At 53.7% G+C, this 22,281-nt stretch overlaps 1 protein-coding gene across 1 annotated transcript in view; it reads left to right on the forward strand.

Moving 5' to 3' along the window:
- Positions 1-1,611: 1,611 nt before the first annotated feature.
- HCN4 (hyperpolarization activated cyclic nucleotide gated potassium channel 4) overlaps positions 1,612-22,281 on the forward strand; it is a gene marked incomplete at both ends in the record, with an annotated part of 48,284 nt that continues 27,614 nt past the window's right edge. The window contains one exon of the mRNA XM_081101955.1: positions 1,612-2,384. Within this exon, the coding sequence (XP_080958081.1) occupies positions 1,612-2,384 (773 nt within the window). The remainder of the gene's footprint in view (positions 2,385-22,281) is intronic.

Consider the following 22,281-nt stretch of genomic DNA (forward strand, 5'->3'; position numbering starts at 1 on the left):
TGGACGGGAGGGGTCAGGCTCCGTCAGGGTGTTGGAGAGTAGAGCTGTATTATATCTCTGGCTGAGACTGTATAAGGACAGAGAGGGCCGCCAGCTGGCCTGAGGCTTGGGGAGGAGAGCAGGCTCAAAGGGCGTGGGGGCTGTGTTCTGCTGCTTGTGGGTAGGAGGAGGAACACCCCTAGCTTTGCTTCACAGAGGGGTGTCACAGTCTGGACGAGAACCCAGGGAGAAGGAGGTGCAAAGCTAGTTCCAGAGCGCTAGCAGCCTCTGGCCTCGGAAACCCGCATCGGAACCACTCCGGGAGAGGTGCGCGCGGGTATCCGACTCCGAGGCCGTGGTTACTTGCAGGCGCATTTCCTCGAAGTCTTACCTCGAAGAGCTGGGTCTCACCCGCGCGCCCTGTGCGTGGGTCCCGGAGTTTCCCCCGCGCGCTCCTTGCCGGGCTGCTGCACGGCTCCGCAGGGGAAAGGCCGGCGGAGATACGCCCCCCGCCCCCCCCCCCCCACCTCTCACAAGTATAACCCGGGAACAGCCTCCACGCAGCGCATTTCCCAGAAACCCCTCTCCAGGCGCTTTCCGGGGAGGCCCTGGACTCCGAATTCAGACCACAGGCCCGCTTCCCCCGAGGAGGGTCTCAGACCCCACTGAGAAGCAAAGCCGCCCAGGAAAGGTGAACCCAAAGCTCGGAGGAGAGACCGGGGGAAACCCCGCCCCTCAATCCTGGGGTGGGGGATTGGCAACTCCTACCACAACCCTAGACTTGGGGTGCGCTCCCAGCCCTTGGCCGAGGAAACATATTATGGGTTTAGAATTAAGGACGTCTCTCACCCCAGGCCCTAAGGTAGGGCGAGGGTGCACCTAGCGCCCCCAGCCAGACCCGCCCCTGGTCCCCGCCCACCTCCCAGCCTCCTGCCTCAGTCGCTGCCCCTTTAAGGAGCCCAGGTAGGCCGGCCGGGCCGCGGGAGCCGCTCCTATGGCAACCCGCGAGCTGCGGCGGCTTCATGAATATTCTGGGGCGCGGGAGAGCGTTGCTGGAGGGCGCTCAGGGGGAGGCGGCCGCTGATGTAAGCTGGGTGGACAGCTGGGCTCCGCTTGGTTGCGGCGGGAGCCCTGGGATGGGCCGGCCGGGCTCGACCAGAGGAGGCGAGGCAAGCTCGCGCGTGGCTGGCCATAAAACCCGGGCGGCGGGGCCGACGAATAGCCCGCCCGCCCGCGGGACACACGCCCGGGAGGCGCGCAGGTCGTGCGCTCTGCGCTCCTGAGCCGTTTTCCAGACGCCGCGGCCAGAGGCACCGCTTCTCCCCGCGCCCATTGTTCCCCGCGGGGCGGGGCGCCTGGAGCCGAGCCGCGCGCCGCGCCCCAGAACGCAAGAGGGAGGAAGGGAGGGAGTTCGGGGTTCCCGCGCCCGGCCCGTGAGGAGGCGCGGCGAGACCGGGGACCAGAAGCCGGACTGGGAGCCCCCCCGCGGCACGCAGCCGGCGCGAGCATGGGCGCCTGAGGCAGCCCGGCGCCGGCGGCGAAGGACGCGTCCCCGCGGGCGGACTGACCGGCAGGCGGACCTGGACTGTCCACCGCGCCGGTGCCCCCAGCCGGGCCCCCGGCCCTGGCGCCATGGACAAGCTACCGCCGTCCATGCGCAAGCGACTCTACAGCCTTCCGCAGCAGGTGGGGGCCAAGGCGTGGATTATGGACGAGGAAGAGGACGCCGAGGAGGAGGGTGCTGGGGACCTCCAGGATCCCAGCCGCAGGAGCATCCGGCTGCGGCCGCTGCCCTCGCCCTCGGTGGCCGCAGGCGGCACGGAGTCCCGAGGCGCGGTCCTCGGGGCGGCGGACGGCGAGGGGCCCGCCCGTGGTACGGGCAAGTCCAGCACGAACGGTGACTGTCGGCGCATCTGCGGGAGCCTGGCCTCGCTGGGCAGCAGGGGCGGCGGCGGAGCGGGCGGCGGCAGCAGTCACGGGCACCTGCATGACTCCGCGGAGGAGAGGCGGCTCATTGCTGAGGGCGACGCGTCCCCCGGCGAGGACAGGACGCCTCCGGGCCTGGCGGGCGAGCCTGAGCGCCCCTGCTCCTCGGCGAAGCCCTCAGCCTCTTCGCCGCCACTCCAGCAGTCGCCGCAGTCAGCCTCCACCTCCTGCGAGCAGCCTTCGGTGGACACCGCTATCAAAGTGGAGGGAGGCGCGGCCGCTGGCGACCAGATCCTCCCCGAGGCCGAGGTGCGCCTGGGCCAGGCCGGCTTCATGCAGCGCCAGTTCGGGGCCATGCTCCAGCCCGGGGTCAACAAATTCTCCCTGAGGATGTTTGGCAGCCAGAAAGCTGTGGAGCGGGAGCAGGAGAGAGTTAAGTCAGCCGGGTTTTGGATTATCCACCCCTACAGCGACTTCAGGTAAGGGGGCCCATGGTGCTCCAGGCTGCCGCAGGCATGCTCCTTCCCTCGGCCCTACCTCTCAGCCGGAGTTAACTTACTTTCCTTTCTCACACTGGAAGCTCCAAGAGAAGTGAGGCACCTCTAGGCTCCCAGACATCCCCAGACCTCCTTCCTGCACAGTGCAGGGAACTTTCCTCTGTGTTCTGGGCTGCAGACCTTGGCCGCATTAGAGGCTGGCTGAAAAGGTGTTCCAGCCTGGCCTAGCCCTGCCACCTTAAGCCATACATCTCTTCTGGGCCACGGAGTCAGTGACCATCCCAGAGACAGTCTATTCAGCCTGAAGAACAGGGCCGTGAAGGGAGACAGACCTCTTGGCAGGTGGGCCAGCTCCTTGGGTGCTGACCCCCAAGCTGTTAATATCTGCCTCTGGTGCCCTGGGGAGCTATAGCTGGAGAGGGAGAGCTGGACCTCTGGAGGACAGAGGTCACTGGGGCCTCATGCCCAGGATGAAAGTTCTCTGCATCCACCTTAACTCTGGGCCCAGTCCCTCATGCCAAGGGGTAGGCCAGCAGTAGATACCCTGGGTAGCTGGTATCCAGACTGGCAGGACAGGATGACCTTGCTCACAGTGGTCAGTGCAGATGCCCTATACCCTGACTGATGAGCAGCTGTCATGTGACCCCAAGTTTAGTCAGTGTACCGTCCTCACTCCAGTGGCCCAAGTTCCAGCAACTGCTAGGTCTTTCATGGGTCAGCCGTGAGTCCCCAAACAAATGGTGTGACTGCCAGCCAAGGAGAGGGACCCTGCCCCCTCCTCCATTACCTGAGTCAGATACCACTGCACAGCAGATACCACTCCGGGCCTGTGCAAAAAGAGAGATTGGTGATTGTCTCTGAAGTTGAGATCAGGGATTCCCCTACCTCAGTCAAGGTCTTGGGTCCCCCAGTGCTCCCCTGGGCTTTCTTGATACACAGGATTAAAGTGAGGGTCTGAAAAAACAGCCACCCTTTTGAGCTGGGTTTAATTCATTCTCTCTGAGCCCTGTCCTATATTGAGCTCTCTTACCTGCCTATCCTGCTTGTCTCCACTATAAATGAGCATTTTGTCAACTCAGAGCCCTCTTTGCAAACTCCAGGGAACTGGTTTGTCATGAGAACAAAGCCATTTCCATCCGATGAGAGAGATTTTTCATGCTGGGAATGACCAGTCAGGTAACACTTAAAATAGGTGGTGACCAGAGGGCCTCTCCCCTTTTTTTCCTTTTCTAAAAATTTGTATTTATTTATTTGTTTTTTGAAGGACTGCTCTTCCTAACCTGAATGTCCAAAGTTCCCATCCCAGAAGATCTTCACATTGTGTGAACAAATGTGGGCCCTCCCATCAGGAACTGTGGCTGGTTCCCAGTGCCAGCTTCCTAAAGTGTGGCCTCCCCTCTGGTCAGTACTGGGACTTGAGGACTCCAGCCTGAGCCAGGGAGTAGTAGGCAATCCTCTGGGTGTCCTGGGTTTCCCCTCTTCCCTCTGAACTCCCTGGTGGTGGTGGAAGGTAAGCTGTGCCAGTATCAACCAGTTGAGATTTTTTGAGGGGCCCTCCTTTCCCTTTGCTCAGCTCCCCACCCTCTTTGTTGTCTGAAAGCCTCTGTTCAGGGTTGGGGACTGTGAGGGACCAACCCCAGGCACACCTGTCCTTCATCAACAATAGGCATTGATTGAACATTTGAGCACTGGGCTGTGCCTTCCCAATCTCTCCTTACCCTGCATGGTGTAGAACTAGGACTGGGTTGACTGCATCAATGGGAACCTCCCCGCCTTCCTGATCTTCCTCTATCCATCTTAGCATGTCTGTCTGCAGTCCCCTGCTGCAGAATCTTCCACTGTCTGCAGGTCACCTGGGACATGGTGGAGGGGGAGGTTGATGGGGTTAGAGAGGGGTGGATGCAGCAAGATTGAAAAATGGGCAACGTAAAAAGTCAGACTGGGCTTTGAATTTGGATTTGTCCAATAAGCAACAGGGCCCAGTAGCTGGAAGCACACATCCTCTGTGTGCAGCCTGGTAGTTGTCTGCTGCTGGGCGGGGTGTGAGGAAAGATATCCAAGAAAGACCATCTGTGTGAGCTGCTGGAGGAGCAGTGGTCAGGCCTCTCCTGTCTCCAGGCCAGAGCACCTGATGTCATTTCAGCAGGTCCAAGAGGCAAAGACCTAGCTAAGTCTTTAAGCTTAGAAACTGCAACACTCAACCCAACCTCACCCACTGCCCCTAACCCAGCGCCCAAAGCCTCAGTCCCTCAAGTTGCAGCCACTAATGGCGCTAATCCCATTGCCTAGCTCAGGCTTTAGAGGAGCTTCTGCAAGCATTCCCCGGGCCAGTTGAGGATTTATTCATCATTTTGATGGGCAGGATGCATTGATCCAGCAGCATTGGTTTAATAAAGAATCGCTAGCAAACCATGATAGATTGAGTTTGTGGTTTGGAGTTCAGATCTTACTGTCATGGATTGCTTCCGACATCTCCTATTCCTGGGGGAAGAAGGTTGGTACCTTTTCTAAGGGCTGGAGAATGGGCTGTGCTCTGAGGGACCCACATATTTATTGGCCATGTTCAATGATAGGCTTTTGTTGGCCACCTCTGCTTCTCCTCACCCCCCGCCCCCACCTCCACACACCATGCCCTGGCTACTCCCATGGCACCTCCAGGCTCCTAAGGCTTGTCTAGCCTCCCCTTCCCTCCTCTTCTACTCACTTGCCTTTTGAAACTTATATTTAAAGTTTGGTAAGGGAAGAGGCCAGGACACACAGCCCCTCAGGGCATTGTCCCCAGGCTCCCACCCAGGGTAGGTTGGGCTCTTGGGTCCTGGTCGGGTCCTTCCTTCCACATGAGCCATGTCCTGGAAGTTGGGCTTGGCAGTGGGAACCTAGAATATATAAAACATAGCATCTACATGATCCTGCTTTTTCCAAGAGGAGAGAAGAGGATTGGGAACCCCATGTGAAGATGTACCTGGTTTTATTCCCAGAAGTTGGTCAGGCTTTCAAGGGTCAGGCTTTGAGGGGATGGAGGGAGGGGTGGGGGATTGTAGGCCTGGGGGTGTGTATTGATGTCTGAGCAGGAGTCTGGGAATGTGTGGGTGGACATGGGGCTGGCAGGGAAGTCCTATGTGGGATGGCAATTCTGGGGCTACTTCTGTGCTCCAAGCTCTATCTTGGCCTTGAAAATGGAGGCAGGCAAGCTTGGCCTTTCTCATCCCTCTGCCCCTTCCCTCTGCTAGCCTGAGCCTTCTGAAGCTGTGAGGAAGGGACGGGGAAGGGGAAGGGAAGGGAAGAGAGGGTCCTAGAGGGTCCTTTTCTTGAGGCAGAAACAACTGGGCCTCAAAATCATGGAAGCCGGGCCAATGGCCTCCCGTGCTGATAACTGGCCCTAGGCACTGCCATTGCCCACCTCACTTCAGCTCCTCATCCCTGTCTGCTATGGGCCCTGCTCAGGTTCTGAGCCTTGTCTGAGCCTCAGTTTTTACCTAGGAAAACGGGAATCCCGTTGCCTGTTATCATGTCAGACACAAATGGTGCAACGGTGGTCACCCGTACGGGTGAGAAGCTCCAGCGTGCTGTCAGAGAGCAGTGATGCTGTGGTGAACCACACAGCCCCTGTTCACACTGCTTCCTTTCCTTACTCCTGCGCAGACTAGACGGGCCTCTCTCCTTGGCTCAAGCGAGTTGTTCTGAACCCGAATCAGAGGCCTAACTGAGAACCTGTTGGGAATCACAGTCTCTATCCAGAAAGATAAATGTACATCCAGACACACAATATCACACTCAATTTCTGGGATCTCTGAACCCCCTAAGTTGAAGACCATCTTGTGAACCTCACTCTAGGCCAGGGGTGGGCAAACTTTTTGATTTGAGAGCCACAATGGGTTCTTAAACTGGACCGGAGGGCCGGAATAAAAGCATGGATGGAGTGTTTGTGTGAACTAATATAAATTCAAAGTAAACATCATTACATCAAAGGGTACGGTCTTTTTTTTTTTTAGTTTTATTCATTTCAAAAGGGCCGGATCCGGCCCGCGGGCCGTAGTTTGCCCACGGCTGCTCTAGGCCATCCCAGAAGAGAGTCCTGGCCTGGTAGGAGCAGGTGCTAGCTTCCTAAAGCTGGCTTTCTTGGTGCCCTCTGTAATCTGAGGCTTGGGCCTCCCATTGGCAGCAATGCCTGAAGAAGAAAAGATGTTCCGCTTGGGAACTAGTTTCTGTTCTGTTTCCTCAGCCCCACACCTATACCTCTCCCTTTCAAACATGGGAAGGACTGTTCAGGTAGGGGTTAGTGAGGCAGAAGGCAGCAGCTTTGGCTCTGGGGCTGGGGGGTTCTGCGGCCCCTCCTGGAGTAGACCTTCCTGGGGCCATTGCCCAGAAATGCATCTTCTGCTATCAGTGTAGAAAGCCAGGCTGAAAGTGCTGCAAGCCGTGGTGCTAGTGGAAGGGAAGGGCACCTTGGGACAGAGTGGAATTCCAAGGTGAGCTGCCTGGGTGGTGCTGTTGGCTGGCACAGTGGGCATCAGGATTCTCTCGTGATGAGGATATGCTCCACCTGATAAGACTGGGGCTAGTGGAGGGTATGCTCAGGCTGAAGTCTCCCTGGATGCTGATAATGCACAGAAACCCCATGGGGCAGGACCCTTACATTGCGGGGTGGGAGGCCTGGACTCCAGGTTCTCCCTGTTGCAAGGCTTCAGGCTCTGGTTTGGTTGCTATGTAATTAGGCAGGGGCCTCGCCCCTGTCCAGCCATGCCCCATTTGCTCCCTTAGCTGTTGCGAGCCACTGCAGGTGGCCTGCCGCGCCCCCCCCTCCCCCCCCCCCCCCCCACACACACAAACAATTTTAGGCTGTTTGCCTGTCCATCTTCTCTCCTCTCCCATGCTTTAGGACCCCAGGTCTTCTGGGATGCCCTCTCAGGTCACTGCATCCACCATCATTCCTCTCCGTCCATGGCATTTAAGTGGAGCTTGTGTTTATTATAATGCCATGCTTCTCACACTGTCATGTCATCCAACTCACCTGAGGATCTGGTTAAAATACAGATTCTGACTCCTTAGGTCTGGGGCGGGGGCTGAGATTCTGCATTTCTGATAAACACCCAGGTGATGCGATGCTGCTGGTGCTCAAAACGTGCTAGTAGTACTGAAGTTCAGACCCTGTTCTTGTTCTGTGCTTAGCCTGGGCTCCCTGACTGAGTTCCCTGAGGGCACTGTCTTCTCCCTTTGACCTCCAGTGGTACAGCAGGGTGAATTCTGTGAACTGGCTGAGCAGACCTCAGCCACAGAGGTAGGCTGCAAACCTGGGGTGTCGGATTCACAGCCTTCCTCCATTCCTGCATGGCTGCTTGGACCCTGCTGGCCTTGGATGCTGGCTGTCCGGATGGAGTGAACAAGGGGAGGCAAGTGGTCAGAGGGCCCTCATTCATCCATCCTGTCTCATTGCTTTGGCAGCTTCTTTCCCATTCTAAGGGCCAGAAGGGTGGGCCTGGCTGGAGGGTGGACCTGGCTGGAGGGTGGGCCTGGCTGGAGGGTGGGCAGGGAGTGCAGTGACTACTGTGCTGCAGTGAGATTCCCCGAAAGGAATAGATGTTGTCAGTGAGAGTCGAGAGGTTCCGGGAGAGGAGAGCCAGTGTGAGGTGGCCCCGACTGGATGGCTGGGAGGACAGAAGCAGCCTCTAAGAGCAGTTGCCTTGGCTCCTTAAGGTGTGGTAGGGGATTGTCTGAATCTTAATGCCATCCTCCCCTGCCCCATACATGCCTAGCAGACTCCCCTGTGGGCTGGGCTCATCTGTTACTTCTCTATGCCCTCTCCTATCCTAGAAGAAGGTCTACCCAGTCTACATACAGATGATGGGGCTGACAAGTGTCATAACAACCTGAGTGGCCTGTGCAGTTGCCACTCTCTGCAGCAGAAAATTCATCCCCAGTCCCTGGGGGGTTTGCCATAAAACTGAGGAAGCAGCCAGCTCCAGCACACACACCTCTTGGCTCAAGGGCTCTTACAAAGCTGCTACTGCCAGTTGCTAATTAATAGAAGGGCTACTGAGTCTGGCCAGGCCATCTTGCTTGAGCCCAGGGGATGTTGAAGAATCCACATTTCCCAGCCAAAGCAGGCCATGGGGAGGGCAGGGGCATTGCTTTGGCTTTGGAGAGGATGTTCTCTGCCAGCCAGGCTTTACTGAGAAAGCATTGTCAGGGACCTGGAAATCTGTGATTCCGAAGCCAAGGAGGCCACTCAGAAACACTCTCTATCAGCTTCTGTCCAGAATGGGGGAGGGAGGCAGCACAGAGAGGTGGTGAGCTCCCCATCACTGTGGGTGCTCAAGATGAGACAGAAATACTGAGGCCAGAGGTTGTTAAACAGCATTTATCCCATGGACCAACTACAGTGCCCAGATGTGTTCTGTTTGGGCATAACAAATCTGAGACAATGTTTTAAAATGGAAAGATGTAACATAAAAATTTTGCTTTGGGGTTTCTCTTGAAAAATTGGAAACCCTGGCAGCTTTGGGCCCACATTCTCACCCCATAGTAGGGAGCTGGAGCAGACTAGAGGCTGCCCTCTTTAAATTGACTTCTGCTCTCCAACTGCCCGCAGCCTACCTGTCCCACACCCAACAGTGTCACTCATACACATTTAGCTGCCTGATCCCTGTAGGCATCTGAGTTTACAATCCTAGACTCAAACCAATAGAGACTAAGGGCAGGTGGGTTCACAGATCCGTAACCACCATTTATGAACCATCTACCATTTGCCAGACTGTGCTAATAGTTTTATTCCTCTTATTTCATTTACTTTCCATAGCATCCAGCAAAGTAGGTCCTATTGTCCCCAATTTACAGGTAAGAAAACAGGCTTTGATGGGGGAAAAAAATATTTGCCCCAAAGCATGTAGCTAGAAAGAACCAGAACTGGCATTTGATCCTGGCCTCTAGGACTCTAAACTCATATTTATGCTTCCTTTCTCTTCCTTTTTCTTTTGTTAGCTTTAAAAAGTTAAATTACTAAGGTAGTTCAATAAAACATTATCCTGAGAATAAAAACAATGCAGATAATGTTTGACCACACACATCATCTGTGTGGAAGGGCTGTGAGGCGCTGGAGTTCAGCTGGAACAGGAAATGTAACAGGTCTCAGAATACCAGCTACAGTCCTTCTATAATAGAAGTGTCAACCAAATTCATGATCAACAATGACAGATGGAAACACATGTGTGTCATTGGCATCAGCAAGAGCTTTATATGTATTGCGTGTGCATGAGTCAACTTAGCCTTTTATATATATAGAATAAACTTGCTTAATTAGACCTGCTTTCTGATTTAGCTAAATCTTTTTCCAGCCCAGTGAAGCACCCCAACTTCTCTTTCAGGTAATTGTCAGCAACACAGCAGTAAATATCAACATGAAGCAGACTATTATCATAGATCATGCAGGGAGAACAAAGGGTAAAATATTTAACTGCAGCAGTGTTTGACTATATTCTGCACAGTGAGAAAATCTGAAGTCATTTTCAAGGTCCACCATTTCTTCTTTTCAGTTGGGTCAAGTTTCTAAGCTTTCTAAGTCTCCGTTTTCCGGCTGATGGAAAGAAAATAGGATTCCGTTGAGTCTCCTATCTGCCTACTCCAGGACTTCTGTGAGGATCAAATGAGATGAGGCACGTGAAAATGCTTCACAGACATTTGGTTACAGTGTGAAATGTTTCCACCTGGCTATAAAGCAAGTTGTGTTCCTGGGCTGAAGAAACTGCAAGGAGGCTAGTCGACAGGGAGAGGAAGCCGGGCATTGCTACGTGACATCATTACCCAGCACCCACAGCCACCATTTCTGGGCTGGGCTGTGGGCTGCATTTTGCGCCATGGCAGCGTTGGCTGCAATTTGGTGGGCTGTTGCTCCAGGGTGGTGGCCGGGCCTGTGTCCCACTTAGGGGAAAGCCGAGTGTGCTTTGTGGGCACCAGGTCCACGGTGCTGTTTCTCTATAAATGGCCAGTGTGCATCATGGCAGCACCAGTGTTGAGCGTCTGCCCCCTGGTGGTCAGTGTGCATCATAGTGACCGGTTGGCTGGGCAGAGGGACACTTAGCATATTTGCCATATATATATACATATATTAGGGGCCCGGTGCACGAAATTCGTGCACTGGGTGGGGGGTGGGGGGGAGAGTGTCCCTCAGCCCAGCCTGCCCCCTCTCACATACTGGGAGCCCTCAGGCGTTGACCCCCATCACCCTCCGATCGCCTGATCGGCCCCTTGCCCAGGCCTGACGCCTCCGCCAGAGGTGTCAGGCTTGGACAGGGGGCCCCCATCTCCCCCCGATCACTGGCTCTGGCCCCCGCCCAGGCCTGAGGCCTCTGGCCCAGGAATCATGCCTGGGCAGGGGACTCCCATCTCCCTCTGATCGCTTGCTCCACCCCCCGCCCAAGCCTGACGCCTCTGACCCAGGCTTCAGGCCTGGGCAAGGGGACCATCATATCCCCCCAATCCCTGGCTCCGCCCCCCACCCAGGCCTGATGCCTCAGCCAGAGGAGTTGACCCTCATCACCCTCCGATCACCAATCACCGGATCGGCCCCTTGACCAGGCCTGAGGCCTCCGGCAGAGGTGTCAGGCCTGGGCAGGGGACCCCCAGCTCCCCGCGGTTGCAGGCTCCGCCCCTGCCCAGGCCTAACGCCTCTGGCCTAGGCGTCCGGCCCAGGCAGCGGGGACCTGCAGTGGCAGCGGGGGGCGCCGCGATTGTGGGCTTCGCTTTGGGCCCAGGCAAGGGACCCCTAGCTCCTGGGACTGCCAGCTTCGACCGTGCCCAGCTCCCATCGCTGGCTCCACCCCTACTTCCTGCTATCACTGGCCAGGGCGGCAAAGGCGCCTGATTCTCCGATCATGGCTGGGGGGCAGGGCAAAGGCGGCCCCAGGGCCGCCTTTGCCCTGCCCCCCAGCTCTTAGCTCCCCCCTGGGTTTCAGATCACTGTCAGTGGCAGGGGGCTTCTTCCTGCTTTCCCTCTCACCTCCCTGCATTGTGCCTACATATGCAAATTAGCCACCATCTTATTGGCAGTTAACTGCCAATCTTAGTTGGCAGTTAACTGCCAATCTTAGTTGGCAGTTAATTTGCATATAGCCCTGATTAGCCAATGAAAAAGGTATCGCCGTACGCCAATTACCATTTTTCTCTTTTATTAGTGTAGATAGATAGATTGGGAGCACAGAACTAGAGAGGGCAAGCAACCAGCCTGAGGTCACTGATAAGACTATGTCAGAGATGAAACCAAAACCCAAATGGGTTATATAACATCTGGCTGCAAGGGTCTTACAGCCAACAGTCTCTCCTGAGGGTGTCCCCAGCCAGGGAAAGCTTTTACTTAATGCTCTTGTCATTGGAGCTTTTTTTTTTTTTAAAAAAAAAAAAAAATCTCCCTAGCCCAATGCCTAAAGTTTGGGCTGAGAAGTATTTTCAGGGTCTCTTCTTAATTTAAGCTCATCCAATGAGAAGGGAGTCTTTCTTTACCTGAAGATGCAGCATCTGGAGGCTGAGACATGCCTGTCCTAACCCCTCACTCTGGGGCTGTGGTTCCCAGGGATGCTGGGGTAGGATGCTTGCACATTCACTGGATGTGGCCAAAATCTCAAAGGTCTCCACTCCTGTCAGAACCTGCCAGGGGAGGAGCAAGATTTTGGAACCAAACCCAGTGACATTGATGCACCTGTCCCATGATAGGAATGATTGGGGTTCAGAAGGGAAGGGGTCAAATAGACAATGGTATATGTCTATGTTCTCTCCACCAGTCAGATAGGTGTTCACATGGTCTATTTATTACATCCTTCAGAGAAATGAGGAAGTGGAGTCAGTCTGTGGTTTAGAGCTCTATTTCTGTCCACAGTTGGGGCTCAGTGTGTGAACAGGGTCAGGGCTCAGTGTGTGAATAGGTTCTGGGGTCTGCATGTGAGCAGGGTCGGGGCTCAGCATGTGAGCATGTTGGGGACCAGTGTGTGAGCAAATCGGGGTTCAGTGTGTAAGCAGGGTTAAGGCTCAATATGAGGCCACAGTTTGGGCTCAGACTGATCAGGATAGAGCTCAGTCTATGTTCAGGATCAGAGTTTAGCCTGGGACCAAGATAAGGCCTTGGTCTGAGGTCAGGAACTGGAATCCTTGAACAAAGCCTCTGAGCCAACCCAGTTCGTCTCTGAGACAGCAGGTCTTGGGGCAATGTGGGCATGTTGCCAACCCCTCCCTTGTGCTCTCACCCTTAGGAATCCCTCCCTTCCTTTAAACTCCCTGAGCTAGACTTCTTAGTATCTGAGCCAGCTAATTGGCTAAATAGCTAATTGGTCCTTTCTGGGAGGTAAAGTATCTAATCTAATAAAAGACAAACATGCAAATTGACCATACCTTTACTACACCTTAAGCCATGCCCATCAGCCAAGCAGAATGACTATATGCAAATTAACCCAACCAAGATGGCGGCCAGCAGCCACAGAGCTGAAGCGAGCAGGAGGCTTGGTTTCTACAGTGATGGAGGAAGCCATGCTTCCCAGCTGGCTCTGAGCTCCACCAAAGGCAACAAAGTTTCAATTATAGAAGGTAAATAAACCCCAGATACCTGCTTTCAGCCAGCCATGGCCACGGAGCTGGAGCGAGCAGGAGCCGGCTCTGAGCTCCACTCAAAGCTACAAAGTTTCAATTATAGAAGGTAAATAAATCCAAGAATTAAAAAAAAAAAAGAAAAAAATGAGAGGCTGGGAGCTTCTGTCGCCGGGGGACTTGGCCAGCCTGAAAATGGCCCTTAGCCCCTCACCCATACTGGCCAGGCACTCCAGTGGGGACCCCCCCACCCTAAAGGGGGTGTGGCCAGCCTGAAAACAGCCATCAGCCCCTCACCCAGGCTGGCCAAACCTCCATGGGGTGAGGGTCCCCACTGGGGTGGGGGCTTGACCAGCCTGCAAACAGCCATCAGCCCCTCACCCAGGCTGGACAGGCACCCCAGTGGGGACCCCCACCCTGAAGGGGGTGTGACCAGCCTGCAAACACCCGTCAGCCCCTCATCCAGGCTGGCCAGGCACCCCAGTAGGGACCCCCACCCTGAAGGGGGCGTGACCAGCCTGCAGACACCCATCAGACCCTCATCCAGGCTGACCAGGCACCCCAGCGGGACCCCCACCCTGATCCGGGACACCCTTCAGGGCAAACCAGCTGGTCCCCACCTGTGCACCAGGCCTCTATCCTATATAATAAAAGGGTAATATGCAAACTGACCCTAACAGCAGAAAGACTGGGAATGACTGGTCACTATGACACACACTGACCACCAGGGGGCAGATGCTCAATGCAGGAGCTGCCCCCGGGTGGTCAGTGCACTCCCACAGGGGGAGCTCTGCTCAGCCACAAGCCAGGCTGACGGCTGCCAGTACAGCGGTGGTGGTAGGAGCCTCTCCTGCCTCCTCAGCAGCATTAAGGATGTCCAACTGCAACTTAGGCCTGCTCCCCGCTGGCAAGTGGACATCCCCCGAGGGCTCCCAGGCTGCCAGAGTGATGTCTCACTGCCAGCTTAGGCCCAATTTCCCAGGGAGTGGGCCTAAACCAGCAGGTAGACATCCCCCGAGGGGTCCCAGACTGCGAGAGGACACAGGCCAGGCTGAGGGACGCCCCTGAGTGCACAAATTTTTGTGCACTGGGCCTCTAGTAAATTATAAATAAAGAACAGTACCACTTCTGCTGGACACGAGAACCACCAAATCTCATACGTGACCACTCCTACCCTGCTTTGCTCTCTCATTGTTGGGGGGCTAGTGTCTGTCTTCTCAGCCAGGCAGCCAGCTCGTGGCTCCTGCAGAGCAGTGCTCAGGGTTGGGAAGACAGGTGTGCTGGCTTGATAGAGAGACACCCTGCACCTCACTACACCCCTGGCTCTGGGCTCCCACAAATTGCAGAGTAAGCAGTAGGACCTCCAGGTCTACTCCGAGCAGCTGTGGGGTCTGAAATTGGCTGCTGCTGATTTTGTGTCTGTCTAAGCATTTACCTGTGTGGGTGGACATGTTATGTCTGCATGAACAAGGCTTTCAGAAGTTAATACATAACACGGGGTTGGCTAATACATTGTCTTCTGGGCTTGAGGAGGGGCAAGCCAAGGTGGGGTGTGTGCCCTCAGAGACCAGATATTCCATTCTAAGACTGTTTTCACCCATTATGGAGGATGAGGGTCACTGTCCACCTAGCTAAGAGGACATAAGATTCAGCTCCTCTTAGGGTCCCTGGGTCTGGTTTAGGGGAGGACAGAGAAAATGTAAACTGGTATGGATTGATGGTCAGGGAAGACTTCCTGGAGGAAGCAGATTGGAGCTGGATCTGAAGAGAAGCATTCTGCACTATTTCTTGGCAGCTGGTATCTGAAGCTTGAGGTAAGGGGTTGCCTGGCTGGGGTGGATGTTGGCAGGCACTGAGAGCAGGCTACTTAGAATCTGCCTCTTTGGACCTGTGAGGACTTTGACCCCACTGCCCCAGATAGTGCTCTGATGCTGTCTATGCGTGTGTGTGTGTGCGTGCGTGTGTGTTTGCATGTATGTTTGAGTGCCCTTGCAGCCCAAGGGAGCTCCTCAGGGCCCTAGCCCCAGCTGCACAACTGGAGGAGATCCCCTTCTTCTGATGTATTAGGGCCCGGAAGGCAGGGCTTGCTGCTGTAATAACATCACTGAGCATGTGGCCTGGAGCCCAGAAGTAATTACCCTGCAGTTCCCCATCACAGGCTGGAATAGCCCCTGTCAATAATTAATATGAGTTCCCAACCTCTTACAACCAAAGCTAGTCCCTGGCTCTCCCACTTACAATTTGTCAGAGGGTATGGTTACTGTTCCCTTCCCCAGGGACAGGAAAGACCCTCAGGCCCACAGGTCTTGTCCATGCCATTGGCACCTTTTAGAAGAAACTTGACCCAGCAGGAGAGACTGTGCAGCTTGGGCCTGTCTTGGTACAGCACCAGGGCTGGTCCACCCTGGAGCCCTGGGTCCTCTCGTTCTGAGCTTTCCCTGCGTGTGACTGTCCATACCTTCCACGCTGAGTTTACCCTCCAGACCCTGATCCTGTTTGCTGTGTGACCTCAGCAAAGTCCTTTCCTCTCTGTATTCAGGGTCAGTCTGCGGCTGAGAAGAGAGCAAAGCTAATTGGCCAAATAGGTGTTGAACCCATAATCCTGACCCCATTAGTAAAAATTGAGCCAGTGGGGCAGGGGCAGCTGCCCACAAGCAGAACTGATGAGAAATGCAGCCAGGCCAGCCAGACGTGTTCCTAGGGTAGGTGGGGATTCCTTACCTATGGAATTCCTCAGCCTCTTTCTGCTGAGACTCTGCCCTTGTCCTGGGGGATGGAGCCAGGGTCTCCCTGGCATGTTGTGTGGTATTGGTGTGCTCTGATGAGTCCCCCCCTTAGCCCCTTAGTTCAGGGTCCCTGTGGGAGTAGAGATCAGGTTTTCTTTTATTTGTTCCCTGGGCAAAGGCCCCAAACCATCTCTTCCTAGCCACCTCTCCTCAGCGGCAGCATCTCTTCCTGAAAGCTCAGACCTGGCCTCGAAGAGTTCAAGTCACACTGGACAAACTATGATTGAGGAGTCCCAAGGGTCAGGCCAGCAGAACCATCAACTTTGGAATTGGCAGGGGAAGGAACTTGACAAGCCTTTCATCCTGTCCCACAGGCTCTGGGCAGTCATCATCCAGATGCGTTGCTCTGCACCTTCTGGAGACAGAGCTGAAGGGTGTGAATAGAGGCCAGGTGAAAACTTGGCCTGTCCAGTTTTGTGGACTGAGCTGATGCCTCACCTCCCAGGGCCTTGATTTTCTCATCTAAAATGGGACCAGAGATGGTTGGGTTTTAGTTTTAGCAAGACCCTCAAAGCTTCAGTGGGCAACCACAAAGTTACCAGGGAGCTTTGTGCAATTACAGATGCCTGAGCCTCCTTGGGTGAGGCCCGGGGACATATGATTTTGGGAGCACCCAGGTGATTCTTCCTCTGTTACCCACGAAGCCTCTTCCACATGTATGGTCTGCAATTCCCTGATGGCACCATGTTTGCTGTAGCCCTGCAGTGTTCCCGGGAGTCTGCGGGTGATACTGGCACCCAAGCCCATTCATGTTGGGCCTGTCTCTAGGAAGTCGATTCCCTGCCTTCTTGCAGGTTGTTAGGGATCAGAATCATGAGACTCTGGGGCTGGTGGGACCCCAGGAAACATGGCCCTTGTCAGACTATGTTTCCTGGAGGGAAGGCAGCGGAGTCCTGACCGGCTCACATTCTCAGAGCCCAGGCACCCCAAGAGACTTCCATCCCAGCAAGAAGGGGGCCGTGTATATCCTACCAGTGTCAATATTTAGCTGCCTTCTATGGGGCAGCCCCCACCCCCAACAAAACAATGTCATCATTACCCCACCCCCCAGTGCTACTTGGATTTAGGACGTTCTGCCCCTAATCCATCGCCTTTCCTCCTTCACACTGGCACATCTGCCTGCAGCAGCAGGTGAGCTCTCCTACCTGGTTTCCCCTGAGATTGCTCTCACATGCTCCTCTAGAGCAGTATTCTATTTTTATTCTATTCTCCTGAGTGGGGAGAGCCATGTTGAGCCTTCTTTGTTTCCTATAAGCTGGGATGGGAAGTTCTCCAGTTGCTAGTCCCCTTCCCCATTTTCCCTAGAGCAGTGGTTCTCAACCGTCTGGCCCGTTAAATACAGTTCCTCATGTTGTGACCCAACCATAAAATTATTTTCGTTGCTACTTCATAACTGTAATGTTGCTACTGTTATGAATCATAATGTAAATATCTGATATGCAGGATGGTCTTAGGCGACCCCTGTGAAAGAGTCGTTCGACCGCCAAAGGGGTCGCGACCCACAGGTTGAGAACCGCTGCCCTAGAGGGTCATGTCAGCTGAGTGAAGCTCAGAGAGGTTAGGTTGCTAGCCTGAGGGGACACTGCATCTGGGCAGCTTGGGGTGCTGTAGAACAGAACCCTGCTGTACCAGTTGGTGTATCTGGCACAGATTTAGGGTCTCCAGAGGGGGTCTCAGTCCATCAGAGAAGCAATAAGTTGATATCTTGGCATTCCTTTGCCCAGGCTTGCATTCAGCTGTGCCATGGAGAAGGTGCAGTGACAATTCCTTCCCCAAAGAACTCTTCCTCTGCAACCTTCATGGTTCTCCATGTCCCCAGAAGAGTCCTGACTACTCAGTCTGGCATTCAAGATGCCCCTGTCTTCTCTTCACACCTGTGTTAGGTTGGGGCAGGGGTGTCACAGTTCTCCGAGATGTACACTCCTCTCTCGGCAGGCTTTCATCTGGCCAGCTACCCTTGGCTGGCCTCTTCAGCCTCCACACTGCAGATGTTCATGGGGAAACTGAACATTGTTGAACCAATGGGGAAACTGAGGAAGGTTTTGTGAGAGGCAGGGACTTGTTTGAGAGCACACAGCAAATTAGAGATGGGGATGGGAGTAGAATCCAAGATCCTCAGACCCCTCCCTCGCCTGGTTTCCTTCTGCTTTGTAGCATAGACCTCTTCCTGTAACCACAACGCTGACTTTCCTGCTCATTGGACACACTCAGGCCCCTCCTCTTTGGGGATTGAGTATCCAGCAGGCCATGCTGCCACCTGCTCCTCTCTGTCCACATTCTCAAGCCTAGCTTAATTTCTCCTCTACTCTCTCCAGCTTATAGAGCTCCAGAGCCAGACAAATCCTCACTCCCCTCCCCTGAGATGGTTTATGGCCCCATCTGCCCACAGATTTGGCCTGGATCTTCAGATCCCCTGTGGAGTGAGTGGGGCTGTCCATCCTCCAGACCAAGGACTCCTGTAGGTAGAACCAGTCCACACACTTTAGGATCCCCATAGCCCTCAGGCCAGGTCACAAGAACAATGATGATGATGACAGCCAGCATGCACTGAGTATTTACACTGTGTAGCATATTTTAAGCATTATCTAATTGAATCCTAAGAGGTGGGATTAATGTTCTTATTTTGCATGAGAAAACAGGCTCAGGAGGTTAAGTAATTTGTCCAAGGCCACACAGCCAGGTATTCAAACACCAGAATGCCTAACGACCATACCATTTGCTGTAGCCTGGCTACTCAGTGTGGTCTCTGGAACACAGCATCAACGTCACCTGGGAGCCTATTAGCAGTCACCCCACACCTAGTGAACTGAGCATGCATCTCAGTAAAAGCCCAGGTGATTTGTGGGCGATGTCATTGTGGGAGGGGGAGGTTCAGTCCCTTATAGCCCTCACACAATTCACCTGTCTTCAGGGAGTTGCCAAGACTAGCCCTCACACTATGATGAGGAGCTGCGGCCTCAGCTCAGGGTGGAGAGGGTCATGAAGAGGCAGAAGTAAAGGGACATCTTCGTTTGGGTTTACAAAAACAAATTTGTGTTCCTTCCATAATTGATAATCCTAGAAAAATTAGAAAATAAAGATACCAAACAGCCCACCAATAAACCAAGCACTAGATGCCCTTGACTCTGAATCTGTTTTGGAGGCAGCGCCAGCCCAGGGAGCAACTCTCTGGGAGCCCTGTGATTCTGAGTCAGAGATTTTGAGGTGGGTTAAAAATAGAGCCCTGGTGGCCAGGAGAGGGTGAGAGGGAGAGAGCCATTCATCTACTGTAGTGGGGGGACCCCAGGGTTAGGGAGAAGCAGTGGGCGAAGTTAGGCTAGAGCTGGGGGGAGGGGGGCTGAGGGGTAGAGGGTGTATTCTTAGAGGCCAGAGCTGAGCGTCCAGCCTGGCAAGGTTGTGAGAGGCAGGTTTCTAGTCAGGTTGGGGAGAAGGCTAAAATGCCAGCCCCAGGGGCCCAGGCAAGGAGAACTCCCGAGTACCCCACTTCCCCCACCCCCAAGCAGCCAGCAGCTCCTTTATGGAGGGAGGTGGGCAGCAGCTCTGCCTCAGAGAGCAGTAAACAAGAGGCTGGGCAGGTTGGGGGCTGGGAGGGGTTGGTCCATGCTTTTTGTTTTTAATCCTCACCTGAGGATATTTTTTTCCATTACTTTTTAGAGAGAGTAGGAGGGAGGAAGGGAGGGGAGAGAGGGAAACATCCATTTGAGAGAGACACATCGACTGGCTGCCTCCTGCACATGTCCAAGACCAGGGGTGGGGAATGAACCAACAACTGGGGTACCTGTCCTTGACCAAGAATCAAACCCGAGACCCTTTGGTGCTGATGCTCTAGCCCAGCCGTGGGCAAACTACGGCCCGCGGGCCGGATCCGGCCGTTTGAAATGAATAAAACAAACAAACAAAAAGACCGTACCCTTTTATGTAATGATGTTTACTTTGAATTTATATTAGTTCACACAAACACTCCATCCATGCTTTTGTTCCGGCCCTCCGGTCCAGTTTAAGAACCCACTGTGGCCCTCGAGTCAAAAAGTTTGCCCACCCCTGCTCTAGCCACTTACCAACACCAGCCAGGGCAGTCCATGCTTTTAAACAGTTTGTATGTTTTGAGGGAGGGAAGGTGAGGAAAGTGCCCACGTGTGTGTGTGTCCTCACATGGTCTCCTTTGCCTGGTCACATCTGCCCTTCAGGTGGCCTCCTCTCTCCATCACTGGCCTCCCCTGAAAGCTCAGCTCTCCTGATCTCCCTGTCACCTGCACCTTCTCATGTCTGCACGGCCATTAGGGGACTCTTCACAGAATGGGACACTGGTCATTGCTTAAATATGGATTTATTTTTCTAACTATAAAGATAATATTTGCCCATATTTTAGAAAAATATAGAATTTAAAGATTATAGAAAGGTATGACAGAAAAAACACAAATCACCCATAATCCCACCACTTAGCAATAATCAGTGTTAACATTTTAGCATATTCTTTTTTATTTTTACTTTTGGCAGTCTCCTTTCCCCACTGGCAACAGTCCTTAATCCACCCATCCATTTAATAAATTTAGTGGACCCCACCCCTGGACCCCAGCTATGTGTTCACATTTCAGACAAGGAAGGGGAATTACTTCTGCTTTTGGGGAGCACACACACATCCTGGGTCTGCAAGGTAGGGAAGAGAGAAGGAATCCAGGAGAAAAGTTGAACTGCTTCCTTCCTTGCCCTTCACCTCTCCCCACTGCTCCCACTTCCTGGTCTCTGTGCTAGGCCTCTTTGGAAGAAGGGAGAATCCTTAAGACACCTACTGAGGGGCGTGCCTGTAATGAGGGGCATGGTGTGTTTTGCCACCCGGGCCTGTGGTGGTCAAGCTAGAAACACAGTCATGGCCTTAGCTGAAGGCTTTGGCCGCAATCTCCCCCCACAAACCTCCTTCTCATTCTACGCTGTCAAAACCCCTAAGGCCCATCTCTTGTTCATCTGTCTCCTCCCTGTTCCAGTGCCTTCCCTTCTGCTCTGTGACATCTCCACCATCATCTTCAGCACCAGGTGGGGGCCATTTGCTGATGGATGTTGCTGGGAGCCTGAGTCTTGGGGGTTTGGATGGGACAAGTTCCCCCCGATCATCAGAGGCCTGTGAAAGCCTCATAGGAAGGAGTCAGGGTCTCAGAGGGCTGCCCATTTCACGTAGCTTCTGCTGTGCCCCCTGCCACTCAACCTATGACTCCGAGGAACTCCTCATTCACTCACCATTGACATATTTCTACCCATTCACATATTTTATTAGGACCTGCCATGTAAAAGGCAATGTGCCAAGTTCAGAGAGTCAAGTGATCACAAGATAGACAATCAAATACACAATTTTAACACAGTGTGATTAATACTGTGCTAGGGCAGTACACACGGGGAACACCTAACCAGATTTCCGAGGGCATAAAGAAAGCTTTCCAGGAGAAGTAATGCCTCCTTTGAACCATAGTTGGGGAGAGGCTGAGGAGAGAGGAGAGTTCCAGGCAGTTGACTGTGTGTAGGAAAGCCCAGTGGCCAATGAAAGCATCGTGTGTTTGGGGCACTGAAAGTTGCTGGGTATATCTGCAACAGAGCATATGAGGGAGGAATGGTGAGAATCACGGCAGGAGGAGCCCAAGTCCAGATCAGGAGGGGCCTTGGGATGATAGTGAGGAACTTGGATTTTAGCGTGGAAGGACTTTGGGCTTGGCTAGTGTGGAAAGGAGATTGGAGAGAGGTTGTGTACCTATCAACCCCCAGACCCTAAGATATGTGGAGTTCTGGGAGGGCCAGGAGCCCAATTAGGAACCTGCAGGTGGTGGGTTGATAAGACTCACATGACTGAGTGCCGAAGATGAGGAAGGTTCTATTTGGAGATGTCCAGAGTGAGGTTCCCATAGGACATCCAGGTGTAGGTGTGTAGACAGCAAGTGGACACATGGGCTGGAGCTTGAGAGAGAGAGGTCTGGTTGGAAATCCAGCAGAATAAAGAAGCCATGGGAGTTTGTGAGGTCACCCAGGGAGAATGTAAGAAGGAAAAGAGGCAATGGCCTAAAGCAGTGGTCGGCAAACTCATTAGTCAACAGAGCCAAATATCAACACTACAATGATTGAAATTTCTTTTTCTTTTTTTAAATATATTTTATTGATTTTTTTACAGAGAGGAAGGGAGAGGGATAGAGAGTCAGAAACATCGATGAGAGAGAAACATTGATCAGCTGCCTCCTGCACACTCCCCACTGGGTATGTGCCTTCAACCAAGGTACATGCCCTTTGACCGGAATTGAACCTGGGACCTTTTAGTCCGCAGGCTGACATCCTATCCACTGAGCTGAGCCAAACCGGTCAGGGCTGAAATTTCTTTTGAGAGCCAAATTTTTTAAACTTAAGCTATATAGGTAGGTACATTGTTATTAACTTAATTAGTGTACTCCTAAGGCTTAGGAAGAGCCACACTCAAGGGGCCAAAGAGCCGCATGTGGCTCGCGAGCCACAGTTTGGAGAGGCAGAGAGAACAGAGAAAAGCCAGCAGGGTG

Source organism: Myotis nattereri (assembly GCF_964212035.1).
Source record: "Myotis nattereri genome assembly, chromosome: 1".
Lineage (NCBI taxonomy): Eukaryota > Metazoa > Chordata > Mammalia > Chiroptera > Vespertilionidae > Myotis > Myotis nattereri.